Source organism: Ipomoea triloba, chromosome 7, assembly GCF_003576645.1.
Source record: "Ipomoea triloba cultivar NCNSP0323 chromosome 7, ASM357664v1".
Taxonomy (NCBI): domain Eukaryota; kingdom Viridiplantae; phylum Streptophyta; class Magnoliopsida; order Solanales; family Convolvulaceae; genus Ipomoea; species Ipomoea triloba.
The window spans coordinates 13,605,650-13,626,109 of record NC_044922.1 but is presented as its reverse complement, the minus strand read 5'-3'; the positions used below and the strand labels follow the sequence as shown (position 1 = coordinate 13,626,109).

At 32.7% G+C, this 20,460-nt stretch overlaps 2 protein-coding genes and 1 non-coding gene across 5 annotated transcripts; 1 reads left to right on the top strand and 2 right to left on the bottom strand.

Moving 5' to 3' along the window:
* Positions 1 to 74, top strand: TRNAR-UCG. The gene has a single exon. It is a non-coding gene; the product is annotated as a tRNA-Arg (tRNA).
* Positions 75 to 1,725: 1,651 nt separating this feature from the next.
* On the bottom strand, positions 1,726 to 3,980 carry LOC116024600 (60S ribosomal protein L35-like). Of its 2 annotated transcripts, none has more exons than XM_031265531.1 (4): positions 3,861 to 3,980; positions 3,352 to 3,487; positions 3,011 to 3,167; positions 1,726 to 2,014 (listed from the first exon to the last, which is right to left on the bottom strand). In XM_031265531.1, the coding sequence occupies exons 1-4, from the start codon at positions 3,862 to 3,864 to the stop codon at positions 1,940 to 1,942; spliced, it is 372 nt and encodes a 123-aa protein (XP_031121391.1). In that variant the 5' UTR covers positions 3,865 to 3,980; the 3' UTR covers positions 1,726 to 1,939. The 2 variants fall into 2 exon arrangements, with proteins under 2 accessions (XP_031121391.1, XP_031121392.1); XM_031265532.1 differs by lacking the exon at positions 3,861 to 3,980 and adding an exon at positions 3,631 to 3,675.
* An 11,293-nt stretch (positions 3,981 to 15,273) lies between these two features.
* Positions 15,274 to 17,062, bottom strand: LOC116024892 (protein SODIUM POTASSIUM ROOT DEFECTIVE 1-like). 2 transcript variants are annotated; one of them, XM_031265917.1, is made up of 3 exons: positions 16,383 to 17,062; positions 15,772 to 15,851; positions 15,274 to 15,644 (listed from the first exon to the last, which is right to left on the bottom strand). In XM_031265917.1, exons 1-3 carry the CDS (start codon positions 16,836 to 16,838, stop codon positions 15,467 to 15,469), a joined length of 714 nt encoding a protein of 237 aa, XP_031121777.1. In that variant the 5' UTR covers positions 16,839 to 17,062; the 3' UTR covers positions 15,274 to 15,466. The 2 variants fall into 2 exon arrangements, with proteins under 2 accessions (XP_031121777.1, XP_031121778.1); XM_031265918.1 differs by having other exon boundaries at positions 15,274 to 15,636; positions 15,776 to 15,851.
* Between the last annotated feature and the right edge of the window lie 3,398 nt (positions 17,063 to 20,460).

The window sequence follows — 20,460 nt, the reverse complement described above, 5'->3', positions numbered from 1 at the left end:
GGCCGCATAGCGCAGTGGATTAGCGCGTTTGACTTCGGATCAAAAGGTCGTGGGTTCGACTCCCACTGTGGTCGGTTTTGTTTTGGACATTGATGAAAATTGCAGCTAGATCCTATGCGCTGAGGCTCATTTGGGCAGCCAGTTTGTGTTCAACTGAGAGAACGATTCTGATCAGACCATTTGCAACAAGCTCAATCAAGTGGGCAACTACAACTAGGCAATTTATATTCTGGATCAGCCGTACCAAAACGATATCGTTTTGGTTATTTTAATTAACGGTTTGTTTTTTTGGAAATAATGTTTCCCGTTTCAGTCTATTTGTGTATTCTACAATGATTCTGTGTATTCATGTTAGAGGTACTTAAACATATGTTGTGATGTGTTTTGTGTATTCGAATGTTAGGAGGATGATTTCTGTATAGTTGTGTCAATATTCTGTGTATTACCTGAAATCATTCTGTGTATTCTAAACAAGGATTCTGTGTATTCATGTTAGTGGTACTTAAACATAGGGGTGATGTGTTTGTGTATTTTGGTGTTTTTCATTTTCTGTGTATTCTTTGAATGTATTCTGTGTATTGTAGACTACGATTCTGTGTATTCATGTTAGGGGTACTTAAATATAGGTTATGACGTGTTTTGTGTATTCGAATGTTAGGAGGATGATTTCTATGTAGTTGTGTCAATATTCTGTGTATTCCCTGAAGTCATTCTGTTTATTCTAAACAAGGAAACGGCGCCCGTCCAGTAACAATACAGCGTCGTTTTGGACCAGGGTCCACAATGCATTGTGGACCCTGGTCCACGGTATAAGGATTGTTACAACTAGACCCTATGCGACTAGCTCAACTAAAGAGGTCGGTTAGAGCCTATGTGACGAGTTCATTTAAAAGGGCGAGCGGCTAGACCTTATGCGGTACACTCAACTAAGACAGTGATTATGATCAAACTATTTGCAACAAGCTCAATCAAGTGAACAATTATAACTAGACCTATGCAACTAGCTCACCCAAAGAGGGCAGCTAAAGTTTGTGACGAGTTCATGTAAAAGGGTAATAAACCCAAAGCAAGGGTGGCTACTAGTTATGCAACGAGGTAATAAACCCTATGCAAGGGTGGCTACTAGTTATGCAACGAGCTCTATTAAGATGGCAACTAAATTTTATATGATTGACTCGATCAAAAGCTTGTTGACTAGAATCAAATTCAACGCTCTAAGAGGGCAACTAAATTTTATGTGATTGACTTGACCAAAAGCTTGTTAACAAGAATCAAATTCAAAACTCCAAAAGGTGACTTTGAATGACAAGTGATCTGGTGGATAGAAAGAATATTATACTTAAGGCCGGCTCACTTCGAGCAACAAGGTAAGGTAAGTGTACAATAGAGTGTGAATTTGATGCTAGTCAAATTCCCAAAGCAGTGGTAATTATTTTTTGAATGACAAGGAAAATTGCATATAAACCCAAATAGTGATCTAGCGTATTTAAGGCCGGCTCACTTCAAGCAACAAGATAGAGAAGCGTACAATCAAGTGTGAATTTAACGCTAGTCAAGCTCATTTAGTACAATAATCACACTCCATCCACTTTTCTACTCTATTTGAGGCAGCATTTTTAAAATTTGGTGCACAGGTTAAAGATGAGTATTATTCTAAGACAATTATACCAATCCATGCTGGGTGGGATCGCACCCTGCTGTATCGTTCAATAAGCAGATAGCAGAAACAAAAAGATCGGATAATCACTACACATTGAACACAAAGCAAGAACACTGATAACATATTTAGTCTTTGGCCAAGAATCTCCGAAACAAAAAATCTCAAAACAGCAAAGTTTCCACTTAACAAAAAAAAAACCCTAGAAATTTCATGGGGCAAAAGTTTTGTCTGTCCTTAATGTTCAGCCACAACTAGTTTCACTATATAAGCTGTAATATATTAAACCTTAATAGCATATTTTCTGACTGGGAAGTACATCTCTTTCTTCTTCTGCCTTTCTGTCTTCAGAGATGCCTGCACATAAGACAGCGTGATTTAGTAATCAGAATACAGTACATAATACTTATAATTAAAACAGAAACAAGAGGTCATACCACTTCCGGCTGATTGTGTGTCTAAAAAGAAAGCATTTTTACACACTGATATAGTCGTTCACAAAAATAAAAGTGGGGAAAAGCTTCTTTCAGGTTCTCCTTGAATTCGAGTATCAAAACTGACTGATATAACCAGCCCTCTATAGGGTGTATGTCAACAGACAAGGTATTCCTCTAGTGATCAACAAAAAGGATAGCGTACTACCAACAAATGGTAGAAGGATAAACACAGATTAATTTGACAGTAATAACCACACTACATAATTTTTCAACCTTCATCTCTGGCCAATACATATACATGAAACATCCATCGCCCAAATAAACCATCACTGCATTGAAGTGTGAATATTTATTGTAAACCATTTACTAAAGCAACAATCTAGAATGCCATACCAACCACCATGAAATCTTCCAAGACATCTTCCAAGACCATCGTTACTACAAAGGATGCTTATATAACTTCAAACAATAAATGTTATGCCTAATTTTGAATGAGAAAGTACTCAAGACATAACATCAAGAAAATAGCATTGATTGTGTGCTAAGTAAAACTGTCATGCTAAAACATAGGAACCATTGCTTAAATGTTAGCCACTTGGACTAAATTAGAAACATGAAATCCCAAAAGTTGTAAAATTTGAAATTTCACAGAATAACCTTCCCAGTCTAATTAAAAGAAAGATATGAGCAAAAGTTATTTATACAAAGGACTTGATAGCACAGGTGAAGGAGTGGTATTATGCAGGAACATGCAACGGAAAGAGCAGATTAAATAAACATATTCGATTCACCCATGAAAAACAACTTCAGAATAGAGTAGTATTAAAGCAAATCACATTTCAGTTTTCAAACAACCATCAAAACAAGGAAAAACCACTTCGGATTAAAAATGCAATCCTTTAACATATGTAAATACCTGGTGCTTAGTGAGGCGCCTGCGGATAGCTCTGGTCTTCTTAGGGCGAAGATCAAGAGGCAAATACTTCTTGTTCTCATAGGCTTTCCTTAATGCTGCTTTCTGCGTCTGGGAAATCACTGTCAACACCTGAGCAATTGACAACCTCACCACCTTACTGCACCATCACATTTCAAATTTTCAATTCAGTACATACCAAATAACATAGTTTCACGCACAAACACATATGCAGACAAAAATAAGGAATATACATAAAGAGACAATGTTCAGAATTTATTTTAACCTTCACTTCATCAAATTAAAATAAAAGAAATTTAGTACAAACAATAATATAAAATTACATCTTGGAGAGCTTATTGGGGGCGCCGCCGGTGACCTTGGCGACGCGGAGGAGAGCGAGCTCCGCCTTCAGATCCTTCAGCTGAGCCAACAGCTCGGCCTTAGACTTCTGCCTCAGCTCATGTACCTTGATCCTCGCTGTAGATTAAATCAAAGGAAGATTAAAGCAAGCTTAAACAAACGGAAATGTGAACTAACGAAATGAATAAAACTGAAAAACAAACGGAAATGTGAACTAACGAAATGAATAAAACTGAAATCAGGAGATTCAGTGTTCATACCCATGGCACCTCTCTCTCTCTCTCTCTCTCTCTGTCCCTCTTCCGAGATTGNAAACAAACGGAAATGTGAACTAACGAAATGAATAAAACTGAAATCAGGAGATTCAGTGTTCATACCCATGGCACCTCTCTCTCTCTCTCTCTCTCTCTCTGTCCCTCTTCCGAGATTGNACGGAAATGTGAACTAACGAAATGAATAAAACTGAAATCAGGAGATTCAGTGTTCATACCCATGGCACCTCTCTCTCTCTCTCTCTCTCTCTCTGTCCCTCTTCCGAGATTGTGAAGCGACCTAGCTGCTTAAGCGAGGATATGTTAAACCCTAATTTAGGGCATAAAGAAGTCCAAACGAATGCCAATTTTGTTTGCCTCACACTTGGGCTTAAGAGGTGAAGGCCCAAAGTTTTTAACTTTGTACTTCAATCATTGGGCTTGAGGCCCAATCTAATGGCAAAATGAATCAATAATTATATCGTTTTACCAATTTACATATTGTCTATATATATATATATATATTAAAACAGAAGTGCTAGCTTTCCCGCTCATTTTAGTCCAAATATTTTGAAATCGGTCAGCATAATATTATATAATAATTCCTTATCAGAAATTATAGTCTTCCTTATCATTCCTTATTTATGGCTAAAATTGACAAAATATTCAGAATATGATTCCATTCCTTATTATACACGGAAATTAATGTAATATTTTAATCAATTCTATTCCTGTATGAATATATTAATCTTCCATATTTTTAATATATATATATATATATATATATATATATATATATATATATATATATATATATATGATCTATTTGGTACTATAAGAACAATAACCATTAAAAATATTACTATATTATTAAATTCCTCTCATGATAATATTAAAAGAAAGAATTCTAACAATCAAATTACTATATGATGTATATTATTGTATTCAAAAAAATATTACTATATTATGTTAATGTATGTAATTAAATTCTTCTCACGATGATATTAAAAAAAACTTCCAACAACCAAATTACTATATGATGCATATTATAGTATTAAAAAAATATTACTATATTATGTTAATGTACGCAATTTAATTTCTCTCATGATAATATTAAAAAAAAATTCAACAATCAAATTACTATATGATGTATATTATAGTATTCAAAAAAAATATTACTATATTATGTTAATGTACATAATTAAATTCCTCTCATGATAATATTAAAAAAATTCCAACAATCATATTACTATACGATGTATATTATAGTATTAAAAAATATTACTATATTATGTTAATGTACGTAATTAAATTCATCTCATGATAATATTAAAAAAAATAAAAATTCCAACAATCAAATTAGTATATGATGTATATTGTAGTATTAAAAAAATATTACTATATTATGTTAATGTACGTAATTAAATTCCTCTGATGATAATATTTACAAAAAAAAATTTCAACAATCAAATTACTATATGATGTATATTATAGTATTCCAAAAAAAATATTACTATATTCGGTATATGTATATATATATAAAGTTTACCGAATAAAATTATTATTGATTGATGTATACATGTAATGACTTTAAATAAAATTATTATTGATTGATGTATACATGTAATGACTTTATTTGAAATTATTATTGATTGATGTATACATGTAATGACTTTATTTGGTATTATTATTGATTGATGTATACATGTAATGACTTTATTTGGTAAGCTTTATATAATCTATACTATATATAAAAGTAAAATTCTTCTATTTCATTTTTGCACAAACTTTTGAGGTCAATTAATTAAATATTTTATTGGTCAAATAATTAATAAAACTTATTTGGTAAGAAAATGTAAAATGGAAATTAACTAATATCTATTAATTGGTAATATTGTTTTTATATTCACGTATCAACACTATTAATAAAACTTATAAAATCCCTCCTTCAACTTTCCAGCACAACTAATATTATTAATTAATTGATAAAAAATTAATAAAGTTTAATTTGTAACAAAATTTTATTTACCAAATTTTGAGAATAATTAAACCATTATAATTGTGAGAATGGAAATTTTTTTTGTGTAATTTTATAATAAAAAATAATTTATTATTATTTACACCAATAATAATAATTCAAAGACCTTGTTTGGTTAGTAGCGGATCCGCCAATTTTTGGCGGATCCGCCGTTTTCAGCGTTTTGACCATGGTCAAAACGCTGAAAACCTTGTTTGGTTAATGGCGATTTGGAGTAGCGGATTTGCTCCAAACCGCCAATATACAAAACGCTGCATATAGCAGCGTTTTGCATTTGGCGTTTTGGGGAAAGTAAAAACGCCCTTATATATATAAAAAAAAATTTAAAACTTACAGTTTGCCCAGCGCACCGCCTGCGCTGGGCAAACTGATTGAATGAAAAATGGAGCCTTGAGGCTCCTTTTATAGGAGCCTCAAGGCTCCACTCCCCACTTATCCCACCGATGTGGGATAAGTGGGGAAACAAAGGGGAGCCGTGTGGCTCCCCTCCCCCCACCCCCCTCCCCTTTTTTATTTTTTTTTTTGTTTTTTTAATTTTAAAACATTATTATTATTGTTATTATTTATTATTTATTATTTATTGTTATATATATATATATTTATTTATTTATTTATTTATTTATGTATGTATTAAAACATTATTATATTGTTATTATTTATTATATATATATATTATATATATATATATATATATATATATATTATGTATACCCTTTTGGTCATTTTACATGTTAACCGCTAATCTAAACAGCTAATTTTACCAAACATCTTTTTACAAACTGCTAATACAATCCACTGGTCAAACCCGCTAATATAATACGCTATTTGATAACCGCTAACACAATCCGCTACCGCTAAAATCTAACCGCTGATAACCAAACAAGCCCAAATACTTATTTGTACTTATATATCTATATTACTATTAATGAAAATAAAATCATCCTTTGTGAAAATATAAAAAGATCCTAATAGAAAAGGAGACGAAAACTAGGCAAATTGAAAAAGTTAAAGGATATTACTAATTGATTGAAAATTATTTAAAAACTTTTAAAAAAATTAATTACACATTCCTTTTAAAAATTTTAAATTATTTAAATTTTAAAAAAATTAATTAACATGGGTTGTTAGATTTTTTATAATAATTAAAATTAATTTATTCGAATATAGAGGAGGAAGAAAAAATTAAATGCGATATGGTGAAAATGAATATACATAAGGTATAAAAGTATAATTGCACATATATTAGTGTACTTGCCTAATAATTATTATGGTAATTAAGCTAAACATCGGTCGTTAAATTTATTTTTATAATAATTATAAATAGATTATTTCTCTTTTTTCCCATATTTATTTTAGTAATAATATAATTACATAAGTCATATTACATATTGATATTTTTAAAATGTATTATAAAAAAATTTATCCGTACATCGCACGGGTAATTGGACAATTATTTATTCTAATTCAAGCAAGGAAAACATCAGAAAACATAATCGATTCAACTAATTTCATCAATTGCGCTATATAATATTTGATGATATAATTTATATAATTGTATATTGATCCAAATATTCTTAAAATATTATAACAAATCCATTCCGTGCAACGCACGGGCGAAAATACTAGTTAATATATATAATCTTAATTCTATGATGATAGGTTTTATACCTCCTGCCTACGAGGATACATGTATGAAGTTCGGGTCGACCGACATGCGTCTGGGTCAATTCGGAAGGTTAGGTCGGGAGGTCGGTAAAGTATTGTGTCCGAGCCGAATCTACCAGGGGCTTAAGCGAATAGTTTTAGTCCTAAACTCTGGCCCCGACAGTCCGAGCTTAGAGTGATGTGACCATCCGCTGTCTTGTCCAAAACGCCACGTGCGTAACTACTTCCCCGCCCGAGTATAGGCCGATGCATGGCGTCCACGTGTTCAGCATGCCGTCGGGGGCGGAACTTGTCTCTTTCCCTTTATAAATACCGCATTTATTGATGAGAGAAGAACTTTTGGCTCTTCACTGAAAAAAGGCATTCTATTGTCTCGGGAACTCGTCGGCCCATTGCCGACCTCCCGATCAGATTAGCCAGTAAACCAGGTTGGTTGCACTTAAATTGTACTTAGATCCATTGCTTAATAATAATTACTCTTCTAATGTATCTTGCCTCCGTATTTATCCATATCATATGAGAACCACCATCCATGTGAGAACTTGTGGACAAATCCAAATCATTGATCTGCAAGATCTAATGGATGAGAAATCAAGTAAAAAATGAGCTGGATCATTTTCATAAATATTACAAATTTATCCACAAGCTCTCACTTGGGCATGGTTCTCACCTGATTATGGATATATATATATATATATATATATATATAAGAGCCAAAAAAAGTTAGGCCTATAATAGAAAGAAAATGACCGCTAAATTATTAAATCAAATGTATGGTTTAGATTATTTAGATTTTTATTTTTCCTTGAGACTTCCAAATTTATCCTTAATTATTAATTTACTCATTGATTTCAATAAGAAAGGTCTTAGGTTCGAACCACATTCCCAACACTTGATGCATTGGAAAGATGTCGAGACTACAACAATGCTGCAATCAATTTGGCAAACCTATAAAATGAAGAAATTTCAAAATAGCAACGAACACGTTATAACATCAATATTCGTACTACCTGCAGAGTTATTGTTGTTACTATCAAGTAAACAAGTTATGAAAATAGAACAAGAGATACTACTCATGAACCTATACAAAAAAATAATAAAATTAATTATTTTATTCAATACTTTCACATGAGACATATAGGTGAACAAACTACCACTGTAAAATATCAACAAGTGTTTGCAAGATCAAGAGTTCATAGTACAACTAAGATCCAGTCATATACACAACAAGGAAAATTCATAGCTTCCTACATCATAATCTTTTTGCATAACGTTATCATCTATGCTACCAGCAGTAACCCAATTGCAAATAACACACTACTAACAAAAAGGAAGACGACAAATAGTGAAGATGAAGACAATGACAATGTTACTCAAAAGAGAATTAAGAATATTTCAAAAAATTCAAACCAAAAGTAGTATTTATTTAGATTATCGTTTTTAGACCAAGTATTTAGACTCGATTTTTACAAAATTGCAAACATTTATTTTAGTGACATTTATAATGAATTCCCTATATTATATTGGATTCATATACTTTGAGTTACGTATTTAAATAAACAAATTTGACATTCAATTATCTATATGTATAAACTTCTCCTATATAATCTTGCATTGATATATATACTTTCAAATATTTATTTAAATATAAGCACTGAACATTAACCCATTCGCACAATGCGCGTGTAAAAATAAAAAAGAATAGTTTGAAGTCAATCATATTAACTACTTGAGGAAGATTTGTTGACAAAGAGGGTATTCAAATAACCCAAGAAATTGAAGCGAGAAACTACCCCGTAATATCTCTTGACTACATCACAATTGTTCACTTTAAACATAATCATTTTTTTTATTAAGATAATTTAAAATGTATAAAGAATAAACATCAAATAAGGAAATATGACTCAAGTTAAAGAGTACAATCTACTAGAGGGGAAAAAAAACTTATAAGATTAATTAAGGAATAAAACATAAGCAATGAAATTATTATTGATGTAAGTTTTCTCTCTCGCCGTTTTCACGAGTGTTTTTCTTCTCCGATCTTTGAGAGTGCTTTTTTTTTTTTTTTCCCTTATGGATTCTGATAGTGCTCTAAGATCCATGATGACTCTAATGCTGGTTGATCTAGAGGATGATGAAGGTTCCCAACAGATTGGTAATGTCCTTGTTAATCAATGAAATGGTGATGAGGAGTTCTATGCTGTGGGGCGTCTCCTTACTGACAAACCCACAAAGATTGATTTCTTAAGGGATACCATGGCTTCTGTGTGGCGGCCGACGATGGGTACGAACGTCAAGGAACTACAACCACAGCGTTTTCTGTTTCATTTTTTTTTTCACGAGAATGATATTTCTCGCATTATTGATGATGGTCATTGGGCGTATGATCAGAGTTTGTTAATTCTAAAACATATTAGTGCTAAGGAAGATCCAGATATGGTCCCTCTGAATACTGTCGATTTCTGGATCCAGGTCCATGGACTTCTAACTGGTCTTAGGTCGGAGGCAGTTCTTATATCGTGAACCGCGGTCCCAAAACGACGTCGTTTTAGTAAGTGGGAGACGGAGCCTCGTAATTGACACTACAGTTCATTCTAAAAGATACTGCCTTACATTTGTTTTGATATTATCGAATGAAACTGTAGTTATATCAAAATGTAACTGTAGTTGTGTTGAAATGTAACTGCAGTGTATATGAAAAGATACTGAATAACAGTTTCACATTTGTGTTTGATATTATCGAATGAAACTGTAGTTATATCCAAATGTAATTGTAGTTGTATTGAAATGTAACTGCAGTGTATATGAACAGATACTGAATAACAGTTTCACTTTTGTGTTTTTATATTATCGAATGAAACTGTAGTTATATTAAAATGTAACTGCAGTTGTGTTGAAATGTAACTGAAGTTGTGTTGAAATGTAACTGGAGTATATATGAAAAGAAAGTGAGTGGCGCGAATTCATCCGTCTGCTTTCATTAATCAAAACGACGTCGTTTTGGGACCGCGGTCCACAATGCATTGTGGACCACAGTCCACGATATAATTTGCGGGTCGGAGGCAGTGTTACGAGCCATCGGTGGTTTTATAGGCACTGTAACTAACAGATCTCAAACAATTATCCAGCCAAATATTCCCATGGGTGTAAATGATTTGGTTAATGTGTACGTTCACGCGGCAGTTTTCATGAAGGAAGGCCATGCTTATTTTGGTTGTGTGGTGCTGGATGGCAGTGGCAGTTTCTTAGGAGCTAAAAATGGTCCAATCAAGTGTATGAATGATTCCCGGCTGGCGGTGGCCGTGGCGGTCAAGGAGGCATTGTCATGGGTCAAGGAGATTGCTTACACTAAGATTGTAATTTGGTCAGTTTGCCAGGTTGTTTGTTAACTTCTTAATGCTTCCGGGTCTAATCATTCCTATGCAGGCTGTGTGGTTCGTGCATGCAAAGAGCTTCGAAGATACTTTGAAGTAGTGTCATTTCGATTTCTATCTAGATAAGAGAATAAGTGTGCTCATTCGTTTAGCAAGAGCTGATTACTCACACTCTGGTCCTTGTTGGATTTCTTCAATTCCTTCGTGCATTGCTCATTTAATTTAATAAAAGTTTGTCTTTCCTTAAAAAAAAAAAACAATATAAACAATGAATTGAGGGGATGCGCACAGGGTTTGTGGTGTAAAAGTAACTCTTTTAATAATCTAAACAAGAATTAGGACTAAAACTTGTCTCACTTTCATGATGTATCAATTCCAAGTCCTTTGAACACACAAAATATCAAAAGGCCTCTATTTTTATAGTAGGAAATAGACATTATACAATGAGTGACTTGGAATATATCTTGGTTCAACTCTCGTCTTGGCCAAAATTCCTCCAAAGTCATGCTAATTAATGAATGTTGTACAAGAAGTATTAACAAGGGATAATACTTGTTAAAGAATCCTAGTTTATGAATTCTACAATTTATGCAATAATCACAAATATTAACACATCTAGATAGATAAAAAAAACGTAATGAAAGCCCATAATCTAACTACTCACACATATTAGACACATATTAGTTATATTTCTTGTGGTCTAGTGGCATCCAGTGTCCCGTTAGATTGAGAACTGTTGACTCTTTGTGTGTGCTTCATTAGGTTGAGAAAGTAGCTATCAACAGATACTACATTGTAACAGAGTCAGTAGTACTAAAAAAAAAAACATAATGGAAAGAATTGAAATGAAGAAATCAAAGATTCATATTCAAGATTACAAACTTCAAAAAGGTTAAATAACCTAAATTTAAGCTTAATCTAACCCTAAAGAAATTAATGTCCGTCTAGGGGTTGGAACCATAGAAAAAATACTTTAAATCGCACTTAAATACTGTACAAAGAAAGGTTGCATGGCCATACACATGACCCGTGCAACTAATGGAGGGAATATAATTCTACCTCGAAAGCACAGGGGCGTGTGCACTCTTGCGTTTGCCTGTTTATAACTTAGAAGTATGACTAATTTTCTCAATGAACGTTGTAGTTTTTTAAGTTGGCTTTCTAATAAAGAAAGAATCACTCTATTTGATCATCTCTACATTGATATATAACCAAAATACTTAACAATGGCCATTTTAAGAGAGAATTTCAACTTCAAACCCTTTTCTTCGACTTTAATTTTTACTTAGTTTGTCCATATTATGATAAAGACCATTCAAACAACAACTTTTTAGCTCTCTAAGGAGTGTTGTGTCCATATCCTCAACTTCTCTTTGGCTTCTCGGTGTATCTAAATCTATTCAGAGTGCTCAAAATTAAAATTCTTCAATTCTTTTTAGTTTAATTATCAATTTATGCACCTAAAGATGCAAGTACAGAAATTAATTAAGACAAATTTTAGATGAAACCAAAACATTTATCACTCAAAATATGTCTAGATATGAGATAAAAATATGGATCATAAGTGCACTTATCAAACATTGATACCACAAATTAAACTCCCAAAGTCCAATACCCAACAACTGGTGTTATGTGTGGGGATTTTGAACAAAAGCTCCAACTACTTATTTGACTAGGGGCGAAGGGATAATAGTTGAGAATGTGGACTAGAAGTGGTTGAACGGTGGCCTAAAAGGTCAATTTGACCGAATGATGATGAATGAACACCCATGACTCGAGGTGGGGGTACGGTTACTTAAAGCATTCTAATTAGGTTTGGGATGATGCACTAACCAATGGACCTCGCACTTGTCGGATCTCCAAGAGCTCAATCCTTTTCACAGTGTACTATGGATCCTAATGCATATGTATATGTCTTATGTTGTGAGTTTTTATATTTTTTTTGTTATGAAATTTTATACCTTAAGAGTATGAATTTTGTACCTGAAACAAATTAGTAATTATTGCATCTTATGTTATGAATTTTTGTGTATTGTGTTTTGAAATTCTGTACCTATTAACACAAATTATGTCACTAAATCAGACTTGAAAAATAAATAAATATATAGCATGTATTGTGATTTTTTGTGTTTTATGTTACAAAATTATGTACCTTACGAGTATAAATTTTGTACCTCATGATTTCAATTCAGAGGCCATAATGCTATGTGGAGTCTAGTCTATGATATAAATTGTCCCAAGAGCTCAAAGGGGTTTAGGGAAGAAGAAGTAGATTGATGATCCCATGTGGCAACTCAATGTAAATTTTTCTTCGGACTCGGGTCTAAAACGGCGTAGATACACAATTTATATACTAAATGTTCACAATTTACCTTTTAAAAGTTTACAATTTATATATTACGAGCACACTATATGTAATTGATTACCTTGTTTTGTATTCACAAGTACCTTTCAAATACTGTATAGTCAATTCCAATACTAAAAATACACAATTTAATCTTTTTAGAATTTAGTACAGTAGTCTTGTATTCACAAATTCTCTTCAACAGTTGTTATGTATTTTGACTTAAAAACACAATTACATTCTGAAAGTTCATAATTCTAATACTAAAAATATACTACCTCCGTCCCATTTTAGTTGTCTGATTCGTTTAACGAGGCTTCACTGAAGTTATTTTTTATCCAATTTTTCATAATATTAAGTTTAGCATTAATATATAAAATTTATATGTTTAGAAACTACATTAAAAATACTATTAAACACAAAAAAAATAAAATTAAAAATAATAAAAGATTACTAAAGAAAATAAGTAATGAATAAAGAGTTTGTTTGACCAATGAATAGTAAATAGGACAGGTAAAATGGGACGGAGGGAGTACAATTCAATGTCATTTAGTAGGATCAGTATCCACCTTGTAAGGTAGTGAAATTATTTATTGTAAAATTGATTGTTACTAATAATAAATATTGCACTCCGTAATACTTATAACTAAAACTGTGACACTTACTTGCTGTGAGACAATCTTATATAAAAATTTTATCCCAAAATATTATTTAACCTTTTGATAATTGTGAGTTGTGACTCAATTAACCTTGAGAATATTGTGAAACACGAAACTATATATGTTCGGTCTGCTTCCCGATCAGTGTATGAGTGACTTGAAGCGTGATGAAACTTGAAACCATACAGACAATACAGTATATAGCGTGCAGTGCATATATCACTCACCACCTTATCATCATTTGCACTCTAAATACATACTGCAGTCATATCCGAAAATATATATAATGTGTACTGAGTAAATTTCACTTCTGTTTAATTACTCGCAAATCACATTGAAAAGTAAATCGTATTAAGAATACTCTATGTAACGGACCAATCATTATTGCATCGACCGTGGTCCACACAGTTGTGTGGAACAAAAATAAAAAGCACATTATTTTTGTACTGAAGTTACATTATTTTTGTACTGTAGGTACATTATTTTAGGGTACATTATTTTTGTACTGAAGGTACATTATTTGATATATACTATCAAATAATGTACATTCAGTACAAAAATAATGTACTTTTTATTTTTGGTCCACACAGCTGTGTGGACCATCAATCGCTATACCCTGCACCATGGTGTACATAGCAATGTGCACCACGAACGTAAAACGACGTCGTTTCAATGTTAGTGGACGCGGACGCGAATCACTCGAATTCATTATCTATAATACACATAATTATTATCTAGAATACACAGAACGTTTGCCTAGAATACACAGAATGTTTGCCCATAATACACAGAATATTGACACAAAATACACAGAATTCATCCTCCTAGCATTCGAATGCACAAACACATCACAACATGTGTTAATAACATGAATACACAGAATATTGACACAAAATACACAGAATTCATCCTCCTAAACATTCGAATGCACAAACACATCATAACATGTGTTACTAACATGAATACACAAAACGGTTGTCTAGAATACACAAAACGGTTGCCTAGAATACACAGAATGATTGCCTGGAATACACAGAATATTAACATAAATACAGACACCGACCAAACCGAAAAACATAATTTCTAAAAAAACGGACGGTTAATTTACAATGCTCAAAACGACGTCGTTTACGTACGTGGTGCACATTGCTATGTGCACCGTGGTGCACGGTATAATTTGCCGTGGATCATGGTCCATGCAATAATTTGCCGTAACGGACTTGATTGAAAAAATATTGACAAAAACCAAATTTATGTATATATGAGAGTCATGTTCCAGCCTATGGATCATCCTTTTGACTCTAATTATCAGTGTTTGCTAATATACCTGGCCCATGCCAGTCGTTACATACAATTAATGCTAATGTCCTGATCCCAAAAATGGCATGCAGGTTGTTTTCGATGGTTCATTCGGTTCAAGTTCTTACTTTTTTATTTTTATATTTTAAAAAATTACTAAAATCACCCTAACTAATTGTATACAGTTTCAAAAGATGGTTTTTATTAAATCCATGAGTTGGTCAGAATCTTGAAAATGGCAAACCGGAGGACATTGATACAGACAAACATGCATAGACAATACAGGCTATAATTTTCCAAATAATATATAGAAAGGTAGCAAAGAAAATTTTCAATTCGATCACGCAACACAAGAGAAATCAACACCACCCACCCACTCACACCGATTAAAACAAAAAAAAAAAAATTAAAATTCAACTAAATTAATCTTTTCGCTTGAAATATACCAATATTGAAGTATACCATTCTATCGGATAGGCAAGTTAACCCTAGGAGATGAAGGAGAAGAAGTCGCCGGAGACGGCCAGAATTGTGCGTTCTTAACCTTAGAGATGTTGGCAAGTACTCCCAACGGTGTCACATTTCCAATCACGGTTACTTTCTTCGAGTCCAAATCTATGCTGAATGATGTCACTCCTGTAAAATTTAACTCAAAAATATTAATTAGTTTACATAAAGTAAAAAAAAAAAGGACTATAATGTTTTTTTTTTTACCTCGTATTGACAAAGAAGAAAACTACTTTATTCTAAACAAGGTATGTGTATATTTACTTGCCTTCCATCTTGGACAGATGTTTCCTCACTTTCCCTTCACAACCCTTGCAATGAATTGCTACCCTCAATTCCACAACCTGCAGTGCAATCATCCCAAGGAAATCTAAATCATATATATCCAATTTTTTACACAAATATTCAAGAAAAATTATTTAAAGCATGAAAATTTTTAAACTGTAAAAAAATAACATAAATTTTTTTAAGATATCAATGGACACTAAAATATTTTTGTATCAAGTATTTGGGTTATATATACTTGATGTGGTCAACCCTTACCATACATAATATCCAATTCAATTAAGCACCCCATTTTATTCTTAGTATTTGGATTGTATTGAATACCATCAATCTTTGTTTTATTGTACTTAATACAATCCTAGAGCATACCAAACATAGAACTGGTAACTCTAATCAAATTGGTCAGATTATTAACCTAGTAATCATAAGATTACAAGTTTAATTTTTCAACAGAAATGAAAGCTTAGTCTTCTCGATCAGTCTAAGGACAATCTAGCTTGACTGGTTTATTTGCCTAGTACCAAATCAAACCTTAAAAATTCCAAAATACATAATTTTTTTGTATATGGATATAGGACGAAGAATTGAACCTGATGATTACGGTGGGTGGGAGTTGAGGACGAGGAAGTTTTAACATTGGAGTCGAGGGTTAATGACGAAGGATTGCAGAGCACTGGAGGCAGTTTAGGCGGCGGCGGCAATGAGGGTATAACGGCGAGATTATCACCGGAGGTGTGTTGCACCTTGGCGGTTTCGAATGGGTGGTAGGGAACCAAGGCTTGAATATTGTTTGAATCAGATAATATTTGGTCAAGAAAGGTAGAATCAGTCAAGAGATGTCTAGAAGAACGTCCAGGAGAATTGGAAGTAGCAGGTGAAGGGTCCTTGGGCGTCTTCCGAAAGGAAGTGGGATGAAAGGGGAGATGGGAGGAGCAGGGCGGCGCCGGCGGGCGGCTTCTGGGGCGGACGATTCTGCGCTGGTCCATGCTGGAGCAGATGGCGGTGGAGGCATGAGAGGCGCAGAATAGCTCTCTTCTGGATTTCATGGCTGTTTTAGAAAGAATTGAATGAAAAGTATATATGATGGCCGAGCTGAGGGAATTGAAGATGAAAATATTGGGATTCTCTGATCTGCCTGCAGAATGGAATAATATAGTGAGAAATGAGGTGAAGGGGTGTAGTGTTATTGGAGATGATGACCATGAGGCTTATAGATCGAGTAGGGCATTAGATGGATAGAACCAACCAAGAGAGAAACACGATAGTCATAGTCCCCACCACCCACAATAATAATAATGTAAATTCGGATAACCCAGTCAAAATTACACAAATTTGTAATTACAAAGTCACAGTTCAAATCATAACTTTCTTGGTTTGAGTCAGTACAATCAAATATAAACAATCTAAGTTAGTTTACTTTAACTGTGATTTAAAGTCACAATGAGAGATTTATCCAGTATATACTTTCAAGTAGTGATTGCATGTTTTTCTCTCGTTACTCAAAAAAAAAATGTAAATTTGAGCCCACATAGACTTTAACCCACTGGTTCAATTGGTAGATTTTTTGTGTGTTTGGCCATGAGTTACCGTGATTTATATCTCCAGAATGCTTTGTCAGGTCGGAGTACCAAAAGCTTGGGATTTAAACTTTTAATGGAGAATAATGTAAATCTGAAAATTTTGTGATTTTTGTTTATTATGATATTAAATTTAAAATATGTTTCGTTTTATTAAGTAAAAGTGTAGATTTATACTAAAATTCTATATTTATTATTTTATATAATTATACTTGATACCGAGAGGATAAGGTTGCAGCAACTCTACTACTGGAGTAGTCCACAAATTAAACTTAATTTTACCATCATTCAATCAGTAGATGCAAACCTGAGAGAGAATGAATAATTATCGATCCCACTGGGCTTCTCATATTTTGCAAGCTCTGTTCAGTACTGTTTCTCTTTCCTAGTTTTAAAAATTTTAAAATTGCATCTGGACTAAGATAATGTTACAACGAATGAAATTCATGAATTTTGACATGAGATTTATGTTTTACCTAACACTTCACCCCTTTTGAACTCGTAGAAATTCACTTTAAAATTATTATCAAAAGTTAAATATAGTAACTCAATTTTTTTAGAGTGAGATAGTAACTCATAAAATTTTTATTCTTTTTTAAATACTTATAATTTTTTAAAAAGTACGTAGTATTTGTTCTATCATAAAATTTGCATTTTATTTGTACAAACTAATTAAATCAAGAAAATTTAAGCGTTAATTAATTGCATTTATTTGTACAAATTAAACTAATTAAATCCTCATACGAGAGCTATCAGCTATGATTGCGGAATACAAATGGAGTTAGTAGAAGTAGCTCACTTGTTTTTAAAAGCAGATTATAAACTTTTTGTAGAAGTAAAATATTATATTATATTATTTATTAGGATATCATTGCCGTGGGCCCACCAAACTTCGACCAATACTAAAGGCAACCCTAAGAGCATTCCAAATAGACATAGATTTTGATGAGTTTTTACAGGTGTAACTAAGAAAGAAAATATGGGAAAGATAAAGAATAAAAGAAAAAAAACAAAGGAAATTACGCGCCCATCAGGTGTTTGGAGTGCACGCGCCCTGCTGGACACCTTCAGTGCGCTTCACACGATAAACACAACAGCTTTTCAACTTTTTTGGGCCCATTGTGCAAATAAAAATCAGGTCTTAGTAGGAAGATCTTAAATTTTCTCTCCCCTCCACATGTGCATCAAAACCTACAAAAATCATCTAAAATTCACTATTGTGATTACTCTAAGAGTGAAGTTCCTTTGCTCAGTTTTTGCAGTTCAACAATAAGTGTGAGTAGGTCACTCTATCACAGTAACTAATGCTGGTCAATTAAGTGTACGATGAGGCAGCAATTAAATTAAATTTAGTGAGAATTTTATTTTTGAAAGTATACTTATCATTTTTCTTTTAAATTTCAATACAAGCACACTAAAGCTATAATTAATCAACTTGGAGATTGTTCCACTTTAATTTGTAATGGAGATAAAATAATATGTGCATTATTAAGATCTTCACCAGATATTGACAAAGACACAAAGTGAGACAAGATTAGTTACACTAGTTTATTTTAAAAATTAATAGTCAATTATATTTTGTAACATCAACATTCGATGTGAATTTTTAATGCAAAAAAGAAGTGCATGTAACATAATTCTTTATATTCGAAAATTGTTATATACCTAGAATTGTAAATACTTTTGTGCCAAACTATGAACCTGCACATTTACGTTGTGAATATCCCTCCGACTAGTCTTCATCATCTCTTAATAGCTCCTCGCATTAATGTGATTTGTTTGTTTCTTTTTCAAGTATTAAGAGCAACCTTAATAGATATGATTATTGGGGGAATATTTTTAGGCTAACTAGAAGAGGGGAGAGTAAAAAAAATTTTGTTTAAAAAAAAAGACCTTTTATGCACCCATATGGCGCGTGCACCGGGAGCAGTAGTGCGCGAAATGCGCAATCTGCGCATGATTTGCTACTTTACTGGGCCACACAAAAAAAAAAAAAAAATTAATTTGCAAGAATAAAAACTCCCTAAAAATCCCACCTCATCAGTACAAATCTTCCCCTAATTTTTTCTTCTGTAAACAATCCCCTAAAATCCACTGATGTATATTCCTAAAAAAAAATAGAAAAAAAATTGTGGATGCACTGCACCTCCATGAATTCGCTCAAACATTCATCAGTTTCCTCTCCTATATACATTATCACGAAATTATTCCTTCAGCAATCAAACATATATATAATATAATAAAATACAAATCATCCATTGATGGACAGAATCTTTTAACCCCAAAAAAATAAAATAAAAAATACTGACATCCTAAGACCTAAATTGCTTGTGATCTGAAAACATTTGCAATTTTGTGGTGAAGACATATGGTACGTGCCGCTCTTAAAATTGGATCGGACACCCATTCAAGAATACTGTTGCTGGATCAAACAAAACACTGGTCAATTTTACCTACGAGTTACTGTGTCTGTGAATTTTACTAGGGGAGCGGGAGGGGCGTTTGGCACAGCTACGAAGAAATACTTGCTATATCATTTTTTTTTTCTTTTTCTAATACTCACTATTCTTTACAAGATAGTATATATATTTATACTTATGAACACTCATTTTTTTTTTAAGTACTACTGACTCTGTTACATTCATTTAGAATAATAAATTAATAATAGAGGTGTCATCACATTATATAATAGTTGCCGCTATATTATCTCTTCAAAGATTATCTTATGTACATTTGTTAAAAGAGTTATTTTCACTTTTGGCCCCACGGCTATGTGACCATTTCCACATTTGATCCCTGATTATTAAAATTTTTAAATTTGGTCCCACGATTTTTAAATTCTTGCCACATTTGGTCCCTGATTATTAAAATTTTCAGATTTGGTCCCATGACTTTTAAATCCTTGTCACATTTAGTCCCTGACTATTAAAATTTTCAGATTTGATTCTACGACTTTTAAATTTTTCCCACATTTGATCCATTCAACCTAAATTTTAGTTATCGATGATAAAATTTTCAGATTTGATCGGGGGTGATTTTCTAATCCCAAAATTAACAACTAATCTCCCTTCTAATTAAATAAATTGTATTG

Coding starts and splice junctions, on each gene's coding strand:
- LOC116024600 (XM_031265531.1), bottom strand. Junction 3,168..3,351: donor CCCAATAAGCTCTCCAAGAT/GTAATTTTATAT, acceptor GTGATGGTGCAG/TAAGGTGGTGAGGTTGTCAA. Junction 2,015..3,010: donor GGCGCCTCACTAAGCACCAG/GTATTTACATAT, acceptor TCTTATGTGCAG/GCATCTCTGAAGACAGAAAG.
- LOC116024892 (XM_031265917.1), bottom strand. CDS start 16,838: ATGAAATCCAGAAGAGAGCTATTCTGCGCCTCTCATGCCTCCACCGCC. Junction 15,852..16,382: donor CCACCCACCGTAATCATCAG/GTTCAATTCTTC, acceptor ATTGCACTGCAG/GTTGTGGAATTGAGGGTAGC. Junction 15,645..15,771: donor CTGTCCAAGATGGAAGGCAA/GTAAATATACAC, acceptor TTTTGAGTTAAA/TTTTACAGGAGTGACATCAT.